We start from the raw sequence: 18,486 nt of genomic DNA on the forward strand, positions 1-18,486 counted from the left end.
TCCAGGACATGTCTTTCTTTATTTAAGGTTTATTTTTAATTGAAGGATAATTGCTTTACAATATTGTGTTGGTTTCTGCCATACATCAACATGAATCAGCCATATACATATGCCTGATAGTTATACACATGTCATCTCCCTCTTGAACCTCCCTAAAACGCATGTCTTTCTTGATCAAACTAACAAATACCAAATCTCTTTGATACTTGCTGATACTTGATATCTGACAGATTTGTAGAAAGACCCTGATTCATAGGAAGGGAGTCACATGAATCATTCACTGAAACGAGGAATCTAAGCTTATTCTAAATCTTGCAGAGATTCATGTTCCTCAACTAATTTTATGGTGCTAGAATAACAGTCTCATAAAACTTATTAAATTCAGCTGTGTTTCCAGAATGTAATACAAGTTGAAAGCATCTCAGTAACTTAAGAATGGTTTAGTATTAGAAATACATTAACAGATTCGACATAATACTAATGAATTATAAAACATGTTTATATTAATAGGTACAGAAAAATAAATCTGTTGCAGGAAGGGGGACCCTTTCCAGGGCCCGAAACTGGGCTCTTGTCTAACACTCGGAAATGAATTGTCCGAGGAGACACATGTGCTGACAAAGCAAGAGATTTTATTGGGAAAGGGCACCTGGGTGGAGAGAAGTAGGGTAAGGGAACCCAGGAGAACTGCTCTGCTGCATGACTCGCAGTCTCCGGTTTTATGGAGATGGGATTAGCTTCTGGGTTGTCCTTAGCTGATCATTCTGACTCAGAGTCCTTCCTGGTGGCGCGTGCCTTGTTCAGCCAAGATGGATGCCAGAGAGAAGGATTCTGGGAGGTGGTCGGACCTGTGGTGTCTCCTTTTGACCTTTCCCGAACTCTTCTGGTTGGTGGAGGCTTATTTATTTAGTTCTGTGTTCCTTACCAGGACCTCCTGTCAATACAACTCATGCAAATGGCTCCTGTGGTGCCTGGCCAGGGTGGGTGGTTTCAATCAGTGTGCTTCCCCTAACAGATCCATTCATATTAGAAAACAACACAACTATACAGAGAAATATATATATAATTAGTCAAAATGTACCAAAGAAAACACTACAGTAAATTAGCATTCTAGTAATAAAATAAGAGCGCTTTGTTTAAAATTAGCAAGCAAACAAGGCTCTCAGTATTGGTGCTAGATCAAATATACTATACATTCTAACTGGTACCTTAACACAGACATTAAAGAATTTAAATAATTGAAAACCCACTTGGGCTTCCCTGGTGGCTCAGCTGGTGAATCAAAGAATCCGCTTGCAATGCGGGAGACCTGGTCTCAATCCCTGGGTTGGGAAGATTCCCTAGAGAAGGGAAAGGCTACCCACTCCAGTATTCTGGTCTGGAAAATTCTATGGACAGTATAGTCCATGTGGTCGCAAAAAGTCCGACACGACTGAGCGACTTTCACTTTCTTTCACTTTCAAGCCTATCTGAAAATATGATTATCTACATAGAAGAGTTTCAAAAAGTAACATGAGTATCTGGCATATTTACGACACTTCCACAAGTTTGCTATATTTAAGATTAGTATCCAAAAGAAATTACAATTCCACAAATGAGAATCATAAGGGCATAAAGGAAACTTTTTAAAAATATTTGCCTTATAACCAAAAACATTTACAGATACTCAAAATTAACAAAATATTTCGTGCGAATTTGCATTGGCGCCCTTGGCGTTCTGGGAAAGATGTGTCATCTTAATTCATGGCATGGATTCCTTGGCGATCAGTTGCAGAACGCATCCCTACCAATTGGTGTTCGGCCCCTTTAAAGGCGGCGAGTCACTGCTCTGGCATGGCTTGGGAGAGGTCATTTCCTGGCGCCTTACGAGGTGGACGCAGGCCTTTTCTCCTGGCACCTGGGAACTACAAGACCCAGAGTGCCCAGCGTCGAAGGCGACGCTGCTGAGGCAATGATGGCGCAGGAAAAAAGCTATTTCCGCTGGGGCACAACACTAAGGGGCGGGACTTCTGGCCGCCTCCTCGAGGCGGACATTTTAAGTCCGCTGGTCCTGTTCGTTGTGAGAGGGCTGTCAGGACCCGAGTGACCAGAACAGGAAGGTCCGAGAGGAGGCGCTGTCGTTGCTGCACAGAGACGGCTCTGAACCTCGGCGGCACCGCCCGGGGTCCGCCGCTCCCGGGTCTCCCCGCCTCTCCTAGCCCTGCTACCCCCAGAGTCCGATGGCGACGGCGGCGGCTCTGAGGGAGCAGCCTCAGGTAAACGCTCGTCCTGCGGCCCCGCACCGCCCTCATCCCATCAAACACTAAAGCCCCACGGGGCGGCTGCTCACCTGCGCGCAGCCCTGGCCCTGGGCTCCAGGATGGTCAGGCGGTGCTGGGTGGGGCCCTGCGTCTCACAGACAGCGTCATGACGCATGGGAAATGGGGACATTCGGAGGGACCGGTCGGTGCAGAGGCTTGGAGGTCGGACTGAGGCGGGGGAATTCCGGAAACCTAGCATCAGCCTTCGGCTTGCCGGAAATAAGAGTGTTAGCGCAGTCAGCTCCGGGTTAGTGCATTAACGGGATGTAATCCCCAAGAGCTGTTTAAGGGGAAAACGGGGTGGAGAGGGTTGATGAGGACATTGAGGTCCTGGGAGGTTGAATCTTCGTTCAGGGCCCCACAGCTGGTAAGACGCAGCACTGAGCATTGAGGCCCAGAGGTTAATCCGCCAGCCTGAGGTCAGCTGGCTTCCAGGGCCAGGCAGGAGTACAGACGGTGAACGGTGGAATCCCACATTGGATGCATTCCTTCCTCTTCACACAATTCTCAGGGTCAAAGAAGTGCTTATGGAACCTGAACAGGAAAGTAGGGGGTGTCCCATTGCCTCACTGGCCTGCTCTCACCCCCATGTTCCCTGGACTTCTTGTCGCCGAGATACTTAATGGGCTTCCCTGGTGGCTCAGCGTAAAGACTCTACCTGCAATGTGGGAGATAGAGGAGACACGGGTTTTATCCCTGGGTTGGGAAGATCCCCTGGAGGAGGGCATGGCAACCCACTCTAGTATCCTTGCCTGGAGAATCCCATGGACAGAGGATCCTGTTAGGCTACAGTCCATGGGGTTTCAGAGAGTCAGGCATGACTGAAGCAACTTAGCACACACTCACACAGGAGACGCTTAATGTCCTTTATCCCCTCCTTGAGTCCGAGGTTCCTGAAAAACGTCAAACCTACCGTCCTGAGTCCATGCTAGAGGTTATATGGAGAGGTGTTCCCATTTCTGGCAGTCACGGTAAACGTGCGTAAGGTCAACCTAACCCAAGATGTGCAAATGCCTAGAGGTAAAACTGAGCTCAGGAATATTCAGGACCCACAGGTCTCGTCTCTTTTAGGTAGGACTAAATAGCAGGTGGGTTGGAGTCAGGAGAGGAACAACTGCCTGAGATGTCAATTTTTGTGTTCTAGAGGAAATTAAAAGTTTCGGTTGTGGGATGGAGGTGATGTGATTAAAGCTTCATTTGGCTTTAGAGTGGAAAACAAACTGTGGGCTTGAGAGAGGAAGAAGGGCCATCATTGTGGAGGGTACTACCATAGTCCAGGTGAGGGTTAATGGAGCAGGGACATGCCTTGGAAAATGTGGCTGTATTCTGGCTGCGTGTTTTTGTTTTTAGTTTTTGCCATCCCATGCAGCATGTGGGATCTTAGTTCCCCAATTTGTGATCTTGCATGTTCCCCCTGTGCTGGAAGCACAGAGTGTTAATAACTGGACCACGAGGGAAGTCCCTGGCTGCATGTTTTTAGAAGAGGCAGCTAGATTTTGTAAAGTGGGTGGTGAGGGAATGAAACGCAGGTACCAGAGATGACCCCTGGCTTTGCAGCTGTAGATTTGGAAGCTGCATCAGTAGAGATAATCAGGTTGGTAGTAGGTGTAATATTCATTGTGTTTATTCAGAGCTTTGTTTTAACCATGTTAAGAGTCAGATATTTTAGACACCAATGAGTGGAGGCATCAAATAAACATCTGACATACAAGTTTGGAATTCTTGAGAGTGATTCTGGTTAGAGACATCCAAAATGTAACTACAGTGTAGACCATACTGAATGACCTGTGTCTCAACATTTGGAAGAGGCAAGCTTCAGGCTGTGGTGGCAGATCTTTTAGGGAAGAGGTATGGAAGAAGGGGGCAGACGATTGGGTTTCTTACTTGCTTCCATGCTTGATGGTGTCATTTACTTCATAAACATAAGTAAATGGCCAAGAAGTTTTGATGTATGAGACAGGATAGTCTGGCAGGCAGCCAAAGCTTCCAAGAGAAGAGTTAACATGAGGTGGATGAAGAAGCAAGGGGTAATTCATCCATATGACACTCAGGCCAGAACTGGTACTTCTTTACCACTTTATCAGCTCACCAAGTTTTGTGAGAACTTCGGTGGTACCTGGCGTGTTTCATTCAACCTAGTTATATGGCCACAAGCAATAAAGTCATCTGTAAGAATCACTGGGCTTGGGGTAGGCGAGTAATGGGGCTGGAGTTTGAATGAGGGTAAGGGAACAGAGAAAGGTTGTCATTGCTGACTTACATCAAGGACAGTACAGAAGTACCATGGGACTATGTGTATCTGAGATCCACACACGGTTCTGTTGTTTTAAATCTGAGACAAGGATCAGAGTCATGCAGTAAGGCCTTTATAGATGATTTCTGATACTGCCATTGGGAATTGTTGAGAGTTCTGTGGTCATATTGGGTTCTGTTTGACTTTGCCATTTGTATTGTGGATACTGCCTGCCAAGTTGTGGTATAAAGCCTAACTAAGTTCAATGTGATGTGCTTCTTTGACATTTGGTGAAACTTGGGTGCCTTCAGATGACCTGAGTGCAAGTTCCTCTCCTCACCTATGGATAATGTCTCTTAGCTTAACAACCATTTTTACAAAGGAAACCAGATACTTCTAGGTAGCACTAGCCCTCAGAATTATTCAAATAAGGTAGTCACATCCTCCTTGGAGCATCCCAACCCCTTCATCCCACAAAGATTCCTTCGCACAGACCCTGATTGTGCTGGGTTTTTTTGAGTACTGCTCCCTGTGGGCCTTTGTGGTGAGTGGTGAATTTATGTGATTAAAAAGTTACCGTTAGTTGCATTTGTCCAGTCTCAGATGTCATGTGTTAGGTCACCATCATAGCCCTATGCTGGGATTAGGAGAAAGTGATTTAAATACAGATAAGGTGTGGGAAGGGTAAGGAGATGTCTGTGGTGTGGGAGAGTGAGGTTTTGGTGGCCATGGTCATGTATGGCTATGGGATATAGCGACTGAGGATGTGCAACCCAAGGAGTGATGTGTGCTTGAAGAGAGAGCATGTCTGATGGTGCTAACATGTCCAGGGCAATGCCCTTACCAGGGGAAATTGCTTGTCAGCAGGGGGTGGGTCCCTCTATGCCAGGCCTATAGTTGAGATATATGTTCATCCACCTGCCTCTTGTTCCTGGTGGTTATACATAGTGATCAGTGAGCCTGTGGGAAGACAACCACACCAAGGTGCCAGGGTGTGATTGCTTCTCTGAATTGGAAGGGCTGGGTGATAGACAGTCAAAGGGTAGATGTGTGGGGAAATGGACTGCAACTCTTCAGAGGTGTACTCTTTGTTGTTTCATCTGTCACCATCATGGCAGGTCAGTGTGAACTTTGAAGATGTAGCTGTGACCTTTTCCTGGGAGGAATGGGGTCTCCTTGATGAGACTCAAAGATGCCTGTACCGTGATGTGATGCTGGAGAACTTGGCACTTATAACCTCCCTGGGTAAGAACTTCAAACCTTTCCTCATGACCTGAGGTAGTATCTGTGCTTTCCTTTTCCCCAGAGACAAGCTTGTCCTTCTCATGTCAGGACCATGGTCACTGCTTTTTTTTTCTTTTTCCAGTACTCTAGGTTGGTTCTGTGGTTGGTTGGGCTGAGGTATTTGCACTGCCATCCGTTTTCCTTGAAGAGGCCCCACATCTGCTACCCTGCAGCCTCCCCTGGAAGGATCCAGGGTCAGGAATCTTCCATTCAGCCTAATATATTCCACCATACTTGCCCTCTTCCTACTGGGTGACATCTAGATGCAAGTAATCTGTGCTCCTCAGGTTCTACTTCTTTCTTCTCATAAACATTTCCATGTAACTGCCTTTGCTGGGAATTAATTCTATGGTGTAGAGCATGCACTTCTTGCAAGAACCTTTCAAAAGTTCTCTTAATAGTATTTAAATGTTTTCCTCTGGTTTATGATGTGATGAATATGGGTCAACTGCTCCTATGTGGTGTCTTTCCCCTTGTATTTGCATCATCCAGGTCCCATACACTTGTTCATTTTGGAAGTGGAGTGGGGAGCTCTTATTTGTCCACAAGCTGGATATGAATTCCAACTCAACCAAGTAGGCTCAAAGGGCTGCTGTACAGTAGCACCCTGTGGGAGTGCATGATGCTAGTTCAAGTGATACCAGGAATTTGTTCTGTTCGACTTGAATTTTGATGGCTATTTCCAGTGACCACAACTTTTTTCTCCTTTTTTTTCCCTCTCCATTCTTAATATTGCTGACTTAATTCTGCATTGTGGTTCTTCTACTTGTAGTCCAACCTAATCCTTATATCTCTGAACTCCTGTATCACCCAGTTTCCTCCCTGCTTTATCTGTTCATTCTGTAACATTGGCCCATATACTTTCTATAATCAAACATACCCATTCTTAAAATGTTCCTGACCAGAATCTACTTTTTTGCAGTTCTTTTTTCTTGGCCCTGGAAATACTCATCTACATTGCAGTCATGTGTTACCAGCAGACACAGTCCTGCTGACAGTTGTTTGTAACTAATTTATATATTTTTTCCTTTTTTTTTTTTTTTGTTAATGGCTACACTGGGTCTTCATTGTGGCACATGGGCTTCTCTAGGTTGCAGCTCATGGGCTTGGTTGCCTGTGGCTTGTGGGATCTTAGTTTTCCAACTAGGGATCAAACCCATGTCCTCTGCATTGGAACACAGATTCTTTACCACTTGATCACCAAGGAAGTCCCTGTAACTGATATTTTAACTGTCAACAATTAAGTAATTTTTCACCCTGCTTTTCTTCTCTATGACACATCACATGGTTATCTTTTTTCTCATGTGGTCTTCCCCCATCCTGTGGCCTTTATAGCCCAGTATTGCTCATGATAATGTCATCAAGAAGCCAACTCCCTGTTCTTGTAAATAATCACATGGACTCATTCATGAGTTTGTCAGACACACACTGGTGTGTGGGCTCCCCCTGCCCCACTAAAGTCAACATGTGCTTCACCAACATTTCTTGCTTTTAGGTTGTTGCCATGAAGTGGAGAACAAGAAGACTTCTTTTGAGCAAAATGTTTCTTTTCAAAGAATGTCACAGATCAGGACTCCCAAGGCAGATCTATCCTCCAAAGAGGCCCACCCCTGTGAACTATGTGTCCAAATATTGAGAGACTTTCTGTACTTTGATGAATGTCAAGCAATACATTCAAAGCTAAAATTACATAGGTCTGGGAAACAGTTGTATGTCAGCACAAACCTTCATCAGCATCAGAAGCAGTGCATAGGGGAGAAACTCTTCAGAAGAGATGTGGATAGAACTTCATTTGTGAAGAACTGCAAATTCCATGTGTCAGGAAAGTCATTAGTCTTCAGGGTGGTTGAGAAGGACTTCTTGACCAGGTCTCAATTTCTCCAGCAATGGGCTACTAACACCTGGGAGAGGTCAAACAGAACTGAGTGTGAGACAGCCTTTCAGAGGGGAAAAACTTATCCTAACTGGGGAGAAGTTACCAGGAAGTCACACCTCATTGTACACCAGAGAGTTCACACCAGGGAAAGGCCATATAAATGCAATGAATGCGGGAAATCATTTAGCCAAAACTCTATGCTCCTTCAACATCAGAGAATCCACACTGGAGAAAGACCTTATGAGTGCAGTGAATGCGGGAAAACTTTCAATCAACGTTCTGCCCTTCATCAGCATCAGAGACTTCACACTGGTTCAAGGCCTTATAAGTGCACTGATTGTGGGAAATCCTTTGCTGATAATTCCACCTTCATTAAACACAGAAGAATTCACACTGGAGAAAGGCCTTATGAATGCAGTAAATGTGGGAAAGCGTTTTCCCAAAATTCTTCACTCCTTCGACATTGGAGAATTCACACTGGAGAAAGGCCTTATGAGTGCAGTAAATGTGGGAAAGCGTTTTCCCAAAGTTCTTCACTCCTTCGACATTGGAGAGTTCACACTGGAGAAAGGCCTTATGAATGTGGAGAGTGTGGAAAATCGTTTAGACAAAAGCCCAACCTTATTCAACATTGGAGAATTCACACTAGAGAAAGACCTTATAAGTGTGGGAAATTATTTAGCAATAAGTCCCATCTCAACCTTCAAAGAGTTCACACTAGAGAAAGGCCATTTGAGTGTGGGGAATGTAAGAAATTCTTTGGCAAGAAGTCCTACCTCATTATACACCAGAGAGTTCACACCGGGGAAAGGCCATATAAATGCAATGAATGTGGGAAATCATTTAGCCAAAACTCTATGCTCCTTCAACACCAGAAAATCCACACTGGAGAAAGACCTTATGAGTGCAGTGAATGTGGGAAAATTTTCAATCAACGTTCTGCCCTTCATCAGCATCAGAGACTTCACACTGGTTCAAGGCCTTATAAGTGCACTGATTATGGGAAATCCTTTGCTGATAATTCCACCTTCATTAAACACAGGAGAATTCACACTGGAGAAAGGCCTTATGAGTGCAGCAAATGTGGGAAAGCATTTTCCCAAAGTTCTTCACTCCTTCGACATCAGAGAGTTCACTGGGAAAAAATCTTACAAGTAAAGAAAATTTGAGAAGCTGGTTAGCCCAAGCTGTTTTTCAAAATCAGAGAACTCACATTGGATCAAAGCCGTGTGAGTGCCATGAGTGTCAGAAATACTTTGCAAAAAACTTCAGGTTCATTAAACACAGGAGTGTTCATACTGCAGAAAGGCATTATATTGTAGAAAAGGTTTGAATTCCTTTACCTACAACTCTAGTCTCATAGAACACCATAATGTTCACACTGGATAATAGCCTTGCGGATGTGACTAATGTGGGAAGTTGTTTTTTTAGCCAAAACTCTAGCCTCATGACATACTGGAGAGTTCACAGGCTTCACTCTTATTTCATTGAATACCACAAAGTTCAGAAAAAAGGGTTGTGCAGGGATGAATTATTGGTCAGTATAACACTGTGGAGATCCCTTATGAGGGTGTTGTCTGCCTCTGTTGACCTCATACATGCAATAAACTGCCGGAGTCCATCTCCAGCAGCCAGGGATTCAACCTAAAGGGGTAAGCGGTGTGGGCGAGAAACTGAGGCAGCCTCTCATTTTTCTTGGACTTCCTGTTTATTTCAAGCTTATGATTCTCTTTTATACTTTTACAAAAGCATTAGGTCAGAGGTTTGATATTTTTAGTTCCCATTGACCCAGATTTATTTTTCTCCAAAAATCATTGTTACCCCTCAAAAGGAGCTCCTTCCTCAGTGATTCTCTTATCAACTTCTTCTTATGTGTCCTTGTGAAAACACTGTAATTCATGCTAATGTCTGGGCTGCATACCACATTCCTCAGTTTAATTCTTATCTTTCTAAGTCCTGTTTGCCCCTAGTATCCTAAGCTCACTATTTCTTAGAAAGGGCTTCTAGCTAATAATATCTCTAAAGTCCCTAATTTCTGTAAGCTATAGTAGAATATGCTAACATTTCAGCAATCCTTAAATCTTTAGCTTCTAATTATTTTAATTATTCCTAAGCCCTAAATTCAGCAAACTCCTTTGCCATAAACACTTTTCTCACAAATGGGCTTCAGATAGCAATCCCTCCCATGGCTTCAAGCTGTGGCCTGTGTGCTCACTCTGGAACACTTTTTTGTAAAAGTCCTTGAACAAATGTCAGTGATTAACTTTATGAATTATTCTTTGAGCACAGCTGCAGAAGGCTTTATGCCTTCTCATGCTCCTCTCAAAAACAATAAGCACCTTAATATTCTCTTCAGTCAACTCAGCCTAGGGAAGGAAAAAACAAGTCAGAATCACAAAGCCTAACTCCTCCATTCCGGGTCCATGCCTATGGAACAAAGGGAAGGGGGTTAGGGCCGTGCCTCCATTTTGTCAGCAATGCCTAATGCGGCTCCCGACATCAAACCACTAATATTCCAGGTTTATGGGAGCTTCAGTGCATTTCTTAACCTGCCCAGAGCCCTTGCCAGATTTATGTCATTGCCAGTTCCATAGCAAAAGCCATTTCACGACTGGCAGGTGCTCATGATGTACATTTTTGAACCACCCTGAGTCCAAGGAAGAACATTTTGATGTTGTCCCATTTATGGGAGCCTTCGTAATAAATCTGAGCACTCATTCCTTTCTAATTCCTTTGATGGGTTACATCTCTGAGTTGACCAGTTTTTGTCCTAGACTACTCTGCTGGTGACTTGCAAACTGAGCCTACTTTTCTCAGTGTCTGTTGTGACTCCTGTGATGAGATTTTCCTCCTCTTCCTGCCTCAAGCCCAGGAATAGTCTGTGTCCCATTGTACTGGTTTGTGTGAAAAATGAAGACCTTACTCTTTTTTTTTTTTAACAGCTCAGATTTTTATTGAATATGTTACTAAAGAGGTTTAGTCAAAAAGACCAAAGCCCATGTCATCATCAGATTCTTCAGATTCTTCTTTCTTTGTTTCTCCTTTCTTCTCCTCAGCTGGGGCAGCAGTGATAGATGGGGCAAGACCTCCTGCTGGTGCAGCACCAGCTGCCATGGCAGGTCCACCAGCCCCCAGGTTGCAGATGAGGCTCCCGATGTTGACAGTGGCCAAAGCCTTTGCAAACAAGCCTGGCCAGAAAGGCTCAACATTTACACTGACTGCCTTTTAATGAGGGCATTGATTTTATCCTCCATGACCATGCAGAATGAGGGCAGAGTAGATGCAGGTGAGCTCTGAGATTGAGGCCATGGTGAGGGCAAATGCTAGGTGGGGGCTGCCAGGCATGGTGCTAGTCACTGGATGAAGTGAGGGCCTCATCCCAAAATGGCCTTCGCTTCCTCGGAAGAACCAAGCACCTTAGCAGCAGAGGAGGATAAAGCAAGACCTTACTCTAAGTTCCTTCAATCTTGGGATTTTATTCACTGTGGTGACTTGAAAACAACTGGGTTCTAGCAGCAATCAGGGTTGAAAAGTTTTTTTGTGGAATTGCACACTCTCTGCCTCAGAGGGAACAGTATGCTGTGAATGTACCTCTCTCTAGTTTTGTCCTAGTTGCCATTGCTGCTCAGGGCCTCCAAGAAAAGACTGCAGGGATTTGTGGTTCTTATTGGTAGCCTGGATGCATTGGTATTTTGTTGGTTCAGATGTCAGTCTTCAGACGGGCAGTTGTGATACCTTTGCTGCTTCCTAAGGCAAGAAAATTTTCTTGTTCCCAGGGATCATGGATTGCATCCAGTTAGTAAGAGAAGTCTGTTCCCTAGGTCCTGCAGTGGAGCCATGTATCCTCATATGTAGAATTCCAGATAGTGGCAGCATAGATTATACAGTCGTACAGACAGGGGGAATCATCTGTTAAAGGAACACTGAATTTGTAGGGAGGGGGAAAGGCTACCACAAGTTTGTGGAAATGTGTCTATATTGAAGGGGCCTCCACAATATTCCAGCTATTAGCTGTGAAGGATGAGCCAGTGCAGAAATTGTCATGGCATTCAGAACTATGTATCTTGTATAGGGAAGCTGTTGTGAGATGAAAAAATCATCAGTGGTTTTGTAGTGTCTATGTGATTTCACTTCAGATGTGTTGCTGTGCAGGAAAATGAGGATAGTGAGGATGTGCTGTCCCCACTGAATGCAATGTCACCCCTGCATTCCTATTGAATTTTGGGGGGATTTCCTAGCAATTCAGTAGTTAGGGCTTGGCACTTTCACTGCTGAGGGCTCAGGTTCAGTCTCTGCTACAAGCTGCAACCACAAAAAAATTAAATATTAAAAAAAATTTTTTTTGAAGTTTCTGTGTTTTTCCTAACAAAAAAGATAGTGAAACAGCAAAAACTTATGTTGGAATTTTATTTATTTTTCAGTGATGTGACCTCTCTGGCATAAAAATAATTGTTTTTTTAATGGAGTATTTCATAAACACTTTGTGTACTGTACACAATGCAGTAGCCACATACAGCATATACTTTTAAAGTTTAATCATTAATATTCTTGATCACTTAAAACTTTTTTTATTACAGCATGTGCCAATCTATGCTGTACAGCACGGTGACTCAGTTATATGCATATATATGTTCTTTTTTAAAAAATATTCTTTTCTACTATGATTTATCACACAGAGTATTCAATATAGTTCCCTGACCTTGTTTCTTGATTAATTCTTAAATCTAGATACTCAACGTTTTCAAGCCATGATTTGTAGCTCTGAATAAATAGGCTTTGAGTGTTCTCATTTGGTTGGCCATCTTTATTTCCACAAGTGTAAGTAAGTGTAGTCAAAATTCTATGTTATAAATTGATTTGAAATAGTTTTTGACTATGTGATTATACAAGTATTCATTTTATACATTTAGTTTGTTGTATTTCATTTTCCATTTTAGGTTATTGACATTTTAGCAACAAATGGATCTAAGGAGATACCCTTAACTAACATCTTTAAAGGAGGCATTGTTAGTCTAAATTGCATCTGGAAGCCTCATCACACCATATATGGAAAGTGGTCCATTGGTTAATCAGAATTTTCTTTTCCTTGTGAGTAAACAATACTGTAGGAACCACTTAGGGGGACTTCAGTTCAGTCACTCAGTCGTGTCTGACTCTTTGCAGCTCCATGAATTGCAGCACACCAGGCCTCCCTGTCCATCACCAACTCCAGGAGTTCACTCAAACTCATGTCCATCGAGTCAGTGATGCCATCCAGCCATCTCATCCTCGGTCGTCCCCTTCTCCTCCTGCCCCCAATCCCTCCCAGCATCAGAGTCTTTTCCAATGAGTCAACTCTTCGCATGAGGTGGCCAAGGACTGGAGTTTCAGCTTTAACATCAGTCCTTCCAAAGAACACCCAGGACTGATCTCCTTTAGAATGGACTGGTTGGATTTCCTTGCAGCCCAAGAGACTCTCAAGAGTCTTCTCCAACACCACAGTTCAAAAGTATCAATTCTTCAGCGCTCAGCTTTCTTCACAGTCCAACTCTCACATCCATACATAACCACAGGAAAAACCATAGCCTTGACTAGACAGACCTTTGTTGGCAAAGTAATGTCTCTGGTTTTGAGTATGCTATCTAGGTTGGTCATAACTTTCCTTCCAAGGAGTAAGTGTCTTGTAATTTCATGGCTGCAGTCACCATCTGCAGTGATTTTGGAGCCCCAAAAAAATAAAGTCTGACACTGTTACCACTGTTTCCCCATCTGTTTGCCATGAAGTGATGGGACCAGATGCCATGATCTTAATTTTCTGAATGTTGAGCTTTAAGCCAGCTTTTTCAGTCTCCACTTTCACTTCCATCAAGAGGCTTTTTAGTTCCTCTTCACTTTCTGCCATAAAGGTGGTGTCATCTGCATATCTGAGGTTATTGATATTTCTCCTGGCAATCTTGATTCCAGCGTGTGCTTCTTCCAGCCCAGCGTTTCTCATGATGTACTCTGCATGTAAGTGAAATAAGCAGGGTGACAATATACAGCCTTGATGTACTCTTTTTCCTATTTGGAACCAGTCTGTTGATCCATGTCCAGTTCTAACTGTTGCTTCCTGACCTGCATATAGGTTTCTTAAGAGGCAGGTCAGGTGGTCTGGTATTCCCATCTCTCAGAATTTTCCACAGTTGATTGTGATCCACACAGTCAAAGGCTTTGGCATAGTCAATAAAGCAGAAATAGATGTTTTTCTGGAACTCTCTTGCTTTTTCCATGATCCAGCGGATGTTGGCAATTTGATCTCTGGTTCCTCTGCCTTTTCTAAAACCAGCTTGAACATCTGGGGGACTTAGCTATAGATAATTTATGAATAAGTTAAAGCTTTCTCACTGGTGAAACCACCTAAATCCTGCCCCTTTTGTGTTACTTAAAGGGGCAGGATTTAGGTGGAAGTAGCTCGGTGTCCTTTGTGTGTGTGTGTGTGTGTGTGCGCTGAACCATATGGCTTGCCAGATCTTAGTTCCTTGACCAGGGATCAGACCTGTGCCCCTACGGTGGAAGCACAGTCTGAACCACTGGGCCACCAGGGAGATGCCACTCAGTGTCCCCGGCATTTGCAGTTTCCACATGGGGGAAACCTTCCATGTACATTCAGCACGGTTGTGTTCAGATCTCTGGCATTGTCAAAGACTTCCTAAATCCCAGGTTGGGAAAGAACGTTTATTAGAACATTCATTTCTCTTCTGTGCGCACACAGTCCAGGCAACTTCTGACTGAGACAAGAAAAACAACATTGGTTGGAAAATCTCTTAGACCTTTCCTGAAAAGGATTTGAAGATTAATGAATCTTGTAGACTTTAAAGGTTAAAAATAATACAACCTCCCCCCTTTAAAAAGGTTTTTAAAAGGACACTAGAAAATGTAAGAAATTATACTAAGCTAGTAAAGGAACGATAAACATTAGGTTCTAATGGTTTGGATGGAGTCAGCACTTCACATTAGTAAACACAATCTTGCTCAAAGTTGTTTTCTCAAAAGTTTAAAAAGTATAATTTTTAATATTTTCCACTTATGGGTTACCAGGTGAGAAGAAACAGGAGACTGTCAGAGCTTTTGCATAATTTGAAGTGTCTTTAAGCATTTGATTTATGTATATGGATATTTATAATTTATATTTTTAAAAGTTTCTACAGTAGCCATACCAGGATGACTTTTTGAACAAAGAACACTTCATAATTTTAATTTTAAAACAGAAACTACATTTTCTACCATGGAAAAATATTATCACACTATTGTCGTTTATAGAAGACTAAAATTTAGTATCTAAAGATTTGAAATTTATGAATATACTCCACTGGGTTTATGGGTCAGCTAACTTGTTAATATTTCCACAAATAATTGTGTCTGCTCAGTTCAGCATCTTAATGTGAAGTACCCTTCATTCTCTTTCCACCCTTTATCTCAGCTTCCTGAGTGCTCACACCCTTCCACATACTTGTCCTTCATGTGTACTTTTCTCTCTCTGGAATATTCTTCCCAACACTTGACATTTAGTAAATCACCAAAAAATAATCATTGCAAACATTAAAAAAAAATATCTTCAGAGAATTTTCCCAGAGACTTTAGGTAAAATTCACTGGAGTGCTGGTGTGGCTGTTTCTCTTTGTCCTGGGCTATGTAAGGGGTGTAAGGACAATGCTTTCTTCCCAGAGAAACAAAATGGACCACAGTTCATCAGATGTTTTACACCTAGTTTGTGCTTATGATGAATGGCATCTGTCATTATTTCTGTTTTCTTGCCAGAAAAAAACCCACGGACAGAGGAGCCTGGCTTAGTGACTAAACAGCAACAACAACAGAACCTTACATCTTGGGCTTCCCTGGTGGCTCAGTGGTAAAGGATCCTAACGTGATGCAAGGGACTTGGGTTGGGAAGATCCCCCAGAGAAGGAAATAGCAACCCATTCCACTATTCTTGCCTGGGAAATCCCATGGACAGAGGAGCCTGGTGGGCTACATTCCACGAGGTATCAAAAGAGTCAGACACGACTTTGTGACTAAACAACAACTTAGATCTTGCGGTACAAAGACATTATACAGTAGTTGCAGAATGTGAGCTCAGTAGTTGTGGCACACAGGTTTAGTTGCGCTGAGGCACGTGGAATCTTCCCAGACCAGGGATCGAACCCGTGTCTCCTGCATTGGTAGGTAGATTCTTAACCACTGCTCCACCGGGGAAGTCCCCAAAACCCTTACATTTTAAAAACAATCTGAAGAGTTTATACATTAAAATACATGCTGTCTGGGATTCATTTCAGTTCATTCGCTCAGTCGTGTCTGACTCTTTGTGACCCCATGAACCACAGCATGCCAGGCCTCCCTATCCATCACCAACTCCTGGAGTTTGCCCAAACTCATGTCCATTGAGTCGGTGATGCCATCCAACCATCTCATGCTCTGTCATCCCCTTTACAGGTGAAATAATATACTAAGGTGCATGGGGTAGATGAAACAAGACTGACCATGAAATAGCAAATAGTGCTGGAATATTGCAAAACACTGCAGCCATTGTCACATGTCAAAATGGCGTTTGTTTTGTTCTTCTCTTTTTTGAGATTGACAACAGATTCAGAAAGGAACTGAATATATGTGAGGATATGAGGTAATATATATTAAATAGATGAAAGTATTGCTCAATGAATTGGACAGAGTCAGTTCAATTCAGTCACTCAGTTGTGTCTGACTCTTTGTGACCCCATGGACTACAGCACACCAGGCCTCCCTGTCCATCACCAACTCCTGGAATTTACCCAAACTCATGTCCATTGAGTCAGTGTTGCCATCCAACCATCTCATCTTCTGTCGTCTCCTTCTCTTCCCGCCTTCAGTCTTTCCCAGCACCAGGGTCTTTTCAAATGAGTCAGCTGTTCACGTTAGGGGGCCAAAGTATTGGAACTTCAGCTTCAACATCAGCCCTTCCAGTGAATATTCAGGACTGATCTCCTTTAGGATGGACTGGTTGGATCTCCTTGCAGTCCAAGGGACTCTCAAGAGTCTTCTCCAGCACCACAGTTCAAAAGCATCAATTCTTCGGCGCTCAGCTTTCTTTATAGTTCAACTCTCACATCCATACATGACTACTGGAAAAAGCACAGCCTTGACTAGATGGACCTTTGTTGGCAAAATAATGTCTCTGCTTTTGAATATGCTGTCTAGGTTGGTCATAACTTTCCTTCCAAGGAGTAAGCGTCTTTTAATTTCATGGCTGCAGTCATCATCTGCAGTGATTTTGGAGCCCCCCCAAATAAAATCTGCCTCTGTTTCCACTCTTTCCCCATCTGTTTCCCATGAAGGGATGGGACGGGATGCCATGATCTTAGTTTTCTGAACGTTGAGCTTTAAGCCAACTTTTTCACTCTCCTCTTTCATCAAGAGGCTCTTTAGTTCTGCTTCGCTTTCTGCCATAAGGGTGGTGTCATCTGCGTATCTGAGGTTATGATATTTCTCCCAGCAACTATAAAGGCAGGATTTCTGTTGTCTTGGGAATCATTGTCAGAGACCTATCTTTGTATTCCTTCCTCAAAGTGGCTCAGCATCCTTTTCCTTATCTACACTTTTGTGTATTTGTCTATATCAAACACAGATGAACAGTGCACTATTGTCTATTAGCTTCAGTTTCCAGTGGCTCCATTCTGTGTCTAAGTGACTCTGCATAGGTCACTTGGGTTTTTTTGTTTGTTTGGACGTGCTGGGATGCTTGTGGGATCTTAGTTCCCTTATCAGATATTGAACCACGCCTCCTGCCTTGGAAGGGAGGAATCTTAATCACTGGACCCCCTGGGTAGTTCAGGATGCATTTGGATTGATACATTTGAGAGCATCTGGAAAGGTGCTCTTAGACTCTAGGAACACTCTGAGCTTCGAAGACTTTGAAAAAAAAAAAATGTCTCCAAACACTTGGGTGATCAGTTACAGATAGTAATCCTCAAACATCTGTGTGCATTCTCTTTAAGAAGGAACGCCCCACCTCAGTCTCTGGACTTAGGTTGTTATTTTAGCAAATCTCACAGTGTAGCTTCGACTTTTCTCCTGGACGTCAGGGATAACTCAAACGGGATCTTGGTTCGTGTATCTGTAGGAAATACATTACCCAGGCGGCTGTGCGATGGGTGGCTGCGACGATCAGCCAATTAAGACAAAGCCGCATTTTCCTGTGAGGCAATAATGTCTGGGCGGGACTTCCGGCTGCGACGCTATGAGCGTCATTTTGAAAGTGCTAGAGCTTTTTCCTAATTCAAGCGCTTCGGTTACTCGTGCTGGGAAGCGGGGATGAGACTGAGAAGGTACCCGCTGCAGAGAGGCGGGTGTGAGGCTCGGTGACACCGCCCAGGGTGCGCCGCGCCAAGATCCGGAGGGGCCCCCCGGGCGGGGTACTCCAGCTGCTCCGGGCCCCGCTCCGCCCACCGAGTCCGATGGCGGCGGCACTAGGGGACCCGCCTCAGGTAAACGCTGGGCCCCCTGGGCCTTCACCGCCCTCACCCCACCAGACACTAAAGCTCCGAGCGTCGAGGGGGTGGGGGGCGCCTGCCCACGTGCCCGGGATCCAGGCCGGTGAGGCCGACTTGGGTGGGGCTCTGTGTCTGACAGTCTGTGAATGCGCGTGGGGGAGAGTGACGGGCGGAGGAGCGCCAGGCGCAGAGATTTGGAGGTGGTACTGACGAGGGCTGCTGCTGCTGCCGCTGCTGCTAAGTCGCTTCAGTCGTGTCCGACTCTGTGCGACCCCATAGACGGCAGCCCACCAGGCTCCTCCGTCCATGGGA

The 18,486-nt window shown here is 44.0% G+C and overlaps 1 protein-coding gene, 1 long non-coding RNA gene and 1 pseudogene across 7 annotated transcripts in view; 1 reads left to right on the forward strand and 2 right to left on the reverse strand.

Annotated features, from left to right (window-relative positions):
- Positions 1 to 2,455, reverse strand: LOC147354856 (uncharacterized). The gene is made up of 2 exons (XR_015146689.1): positions 2,330 to 2,455; positions 1 to 1,042 (listed from the first exon to the last, which is right to left on the reverse strand). It is a non-coding gene; the product is annotated as an uncharacterized LOC147354856 (long non-coding RNA).
- LOC147354857 (uncharacterized) overlaps positions 2,024 to 18,486 on the forward strand; it is a 27,255-nt gene continuing 10,792 nt past the window's right edge. For 2 of the 6 annotated variants that reach the window (XR_015146629.1, XM_086355013.1), the window contains exons 1-2: positions 2,024 to 2,255; positions 5,652 to 5,778. Coding sequence is in view for 5 of the 6 variants with exons in the window: in XM_086355013.1 (XP_086211139.1) it covers positions 2,220 to 2,255; positions 5,652 to 5,778 (163 nt within the window). In the remaining variant the exon portion in view is untranslated. Of the gene's footprint in view, positions 2,256 to 5,651; positions 5,779 to 7,312; positions 13,427 to 17,915; positions 18,169 to 18,486 lie in introns of those variants that run through there. The other 4 variants (XM_086355015.1, XM_086355016.1, XM_086355012.1 and 1 more) reach the window with 4 other exon arrangements.
- LOC147354858 (large ribosomal subunit protein P1 pseudogene) lies at positions 10,619 to 11,002 on the reverse strand (annotated as a pseudogene).

Source organism: Bos grunniens, chromosome 18 (assembly GCF_055505025.1).
Source record: "Bos grunniens cultivar Pamir isolate PY7600 chromosome 18, Bosgru_T2T1.0, whole genome shotgun sequence".
Taxonomy (NCBI): domain Eukaryota; kingdom Metazoa; phylum Chordata; class Mammalia; order Artiodactyla; family Bovidae; genus Bos; species Bos grunniens.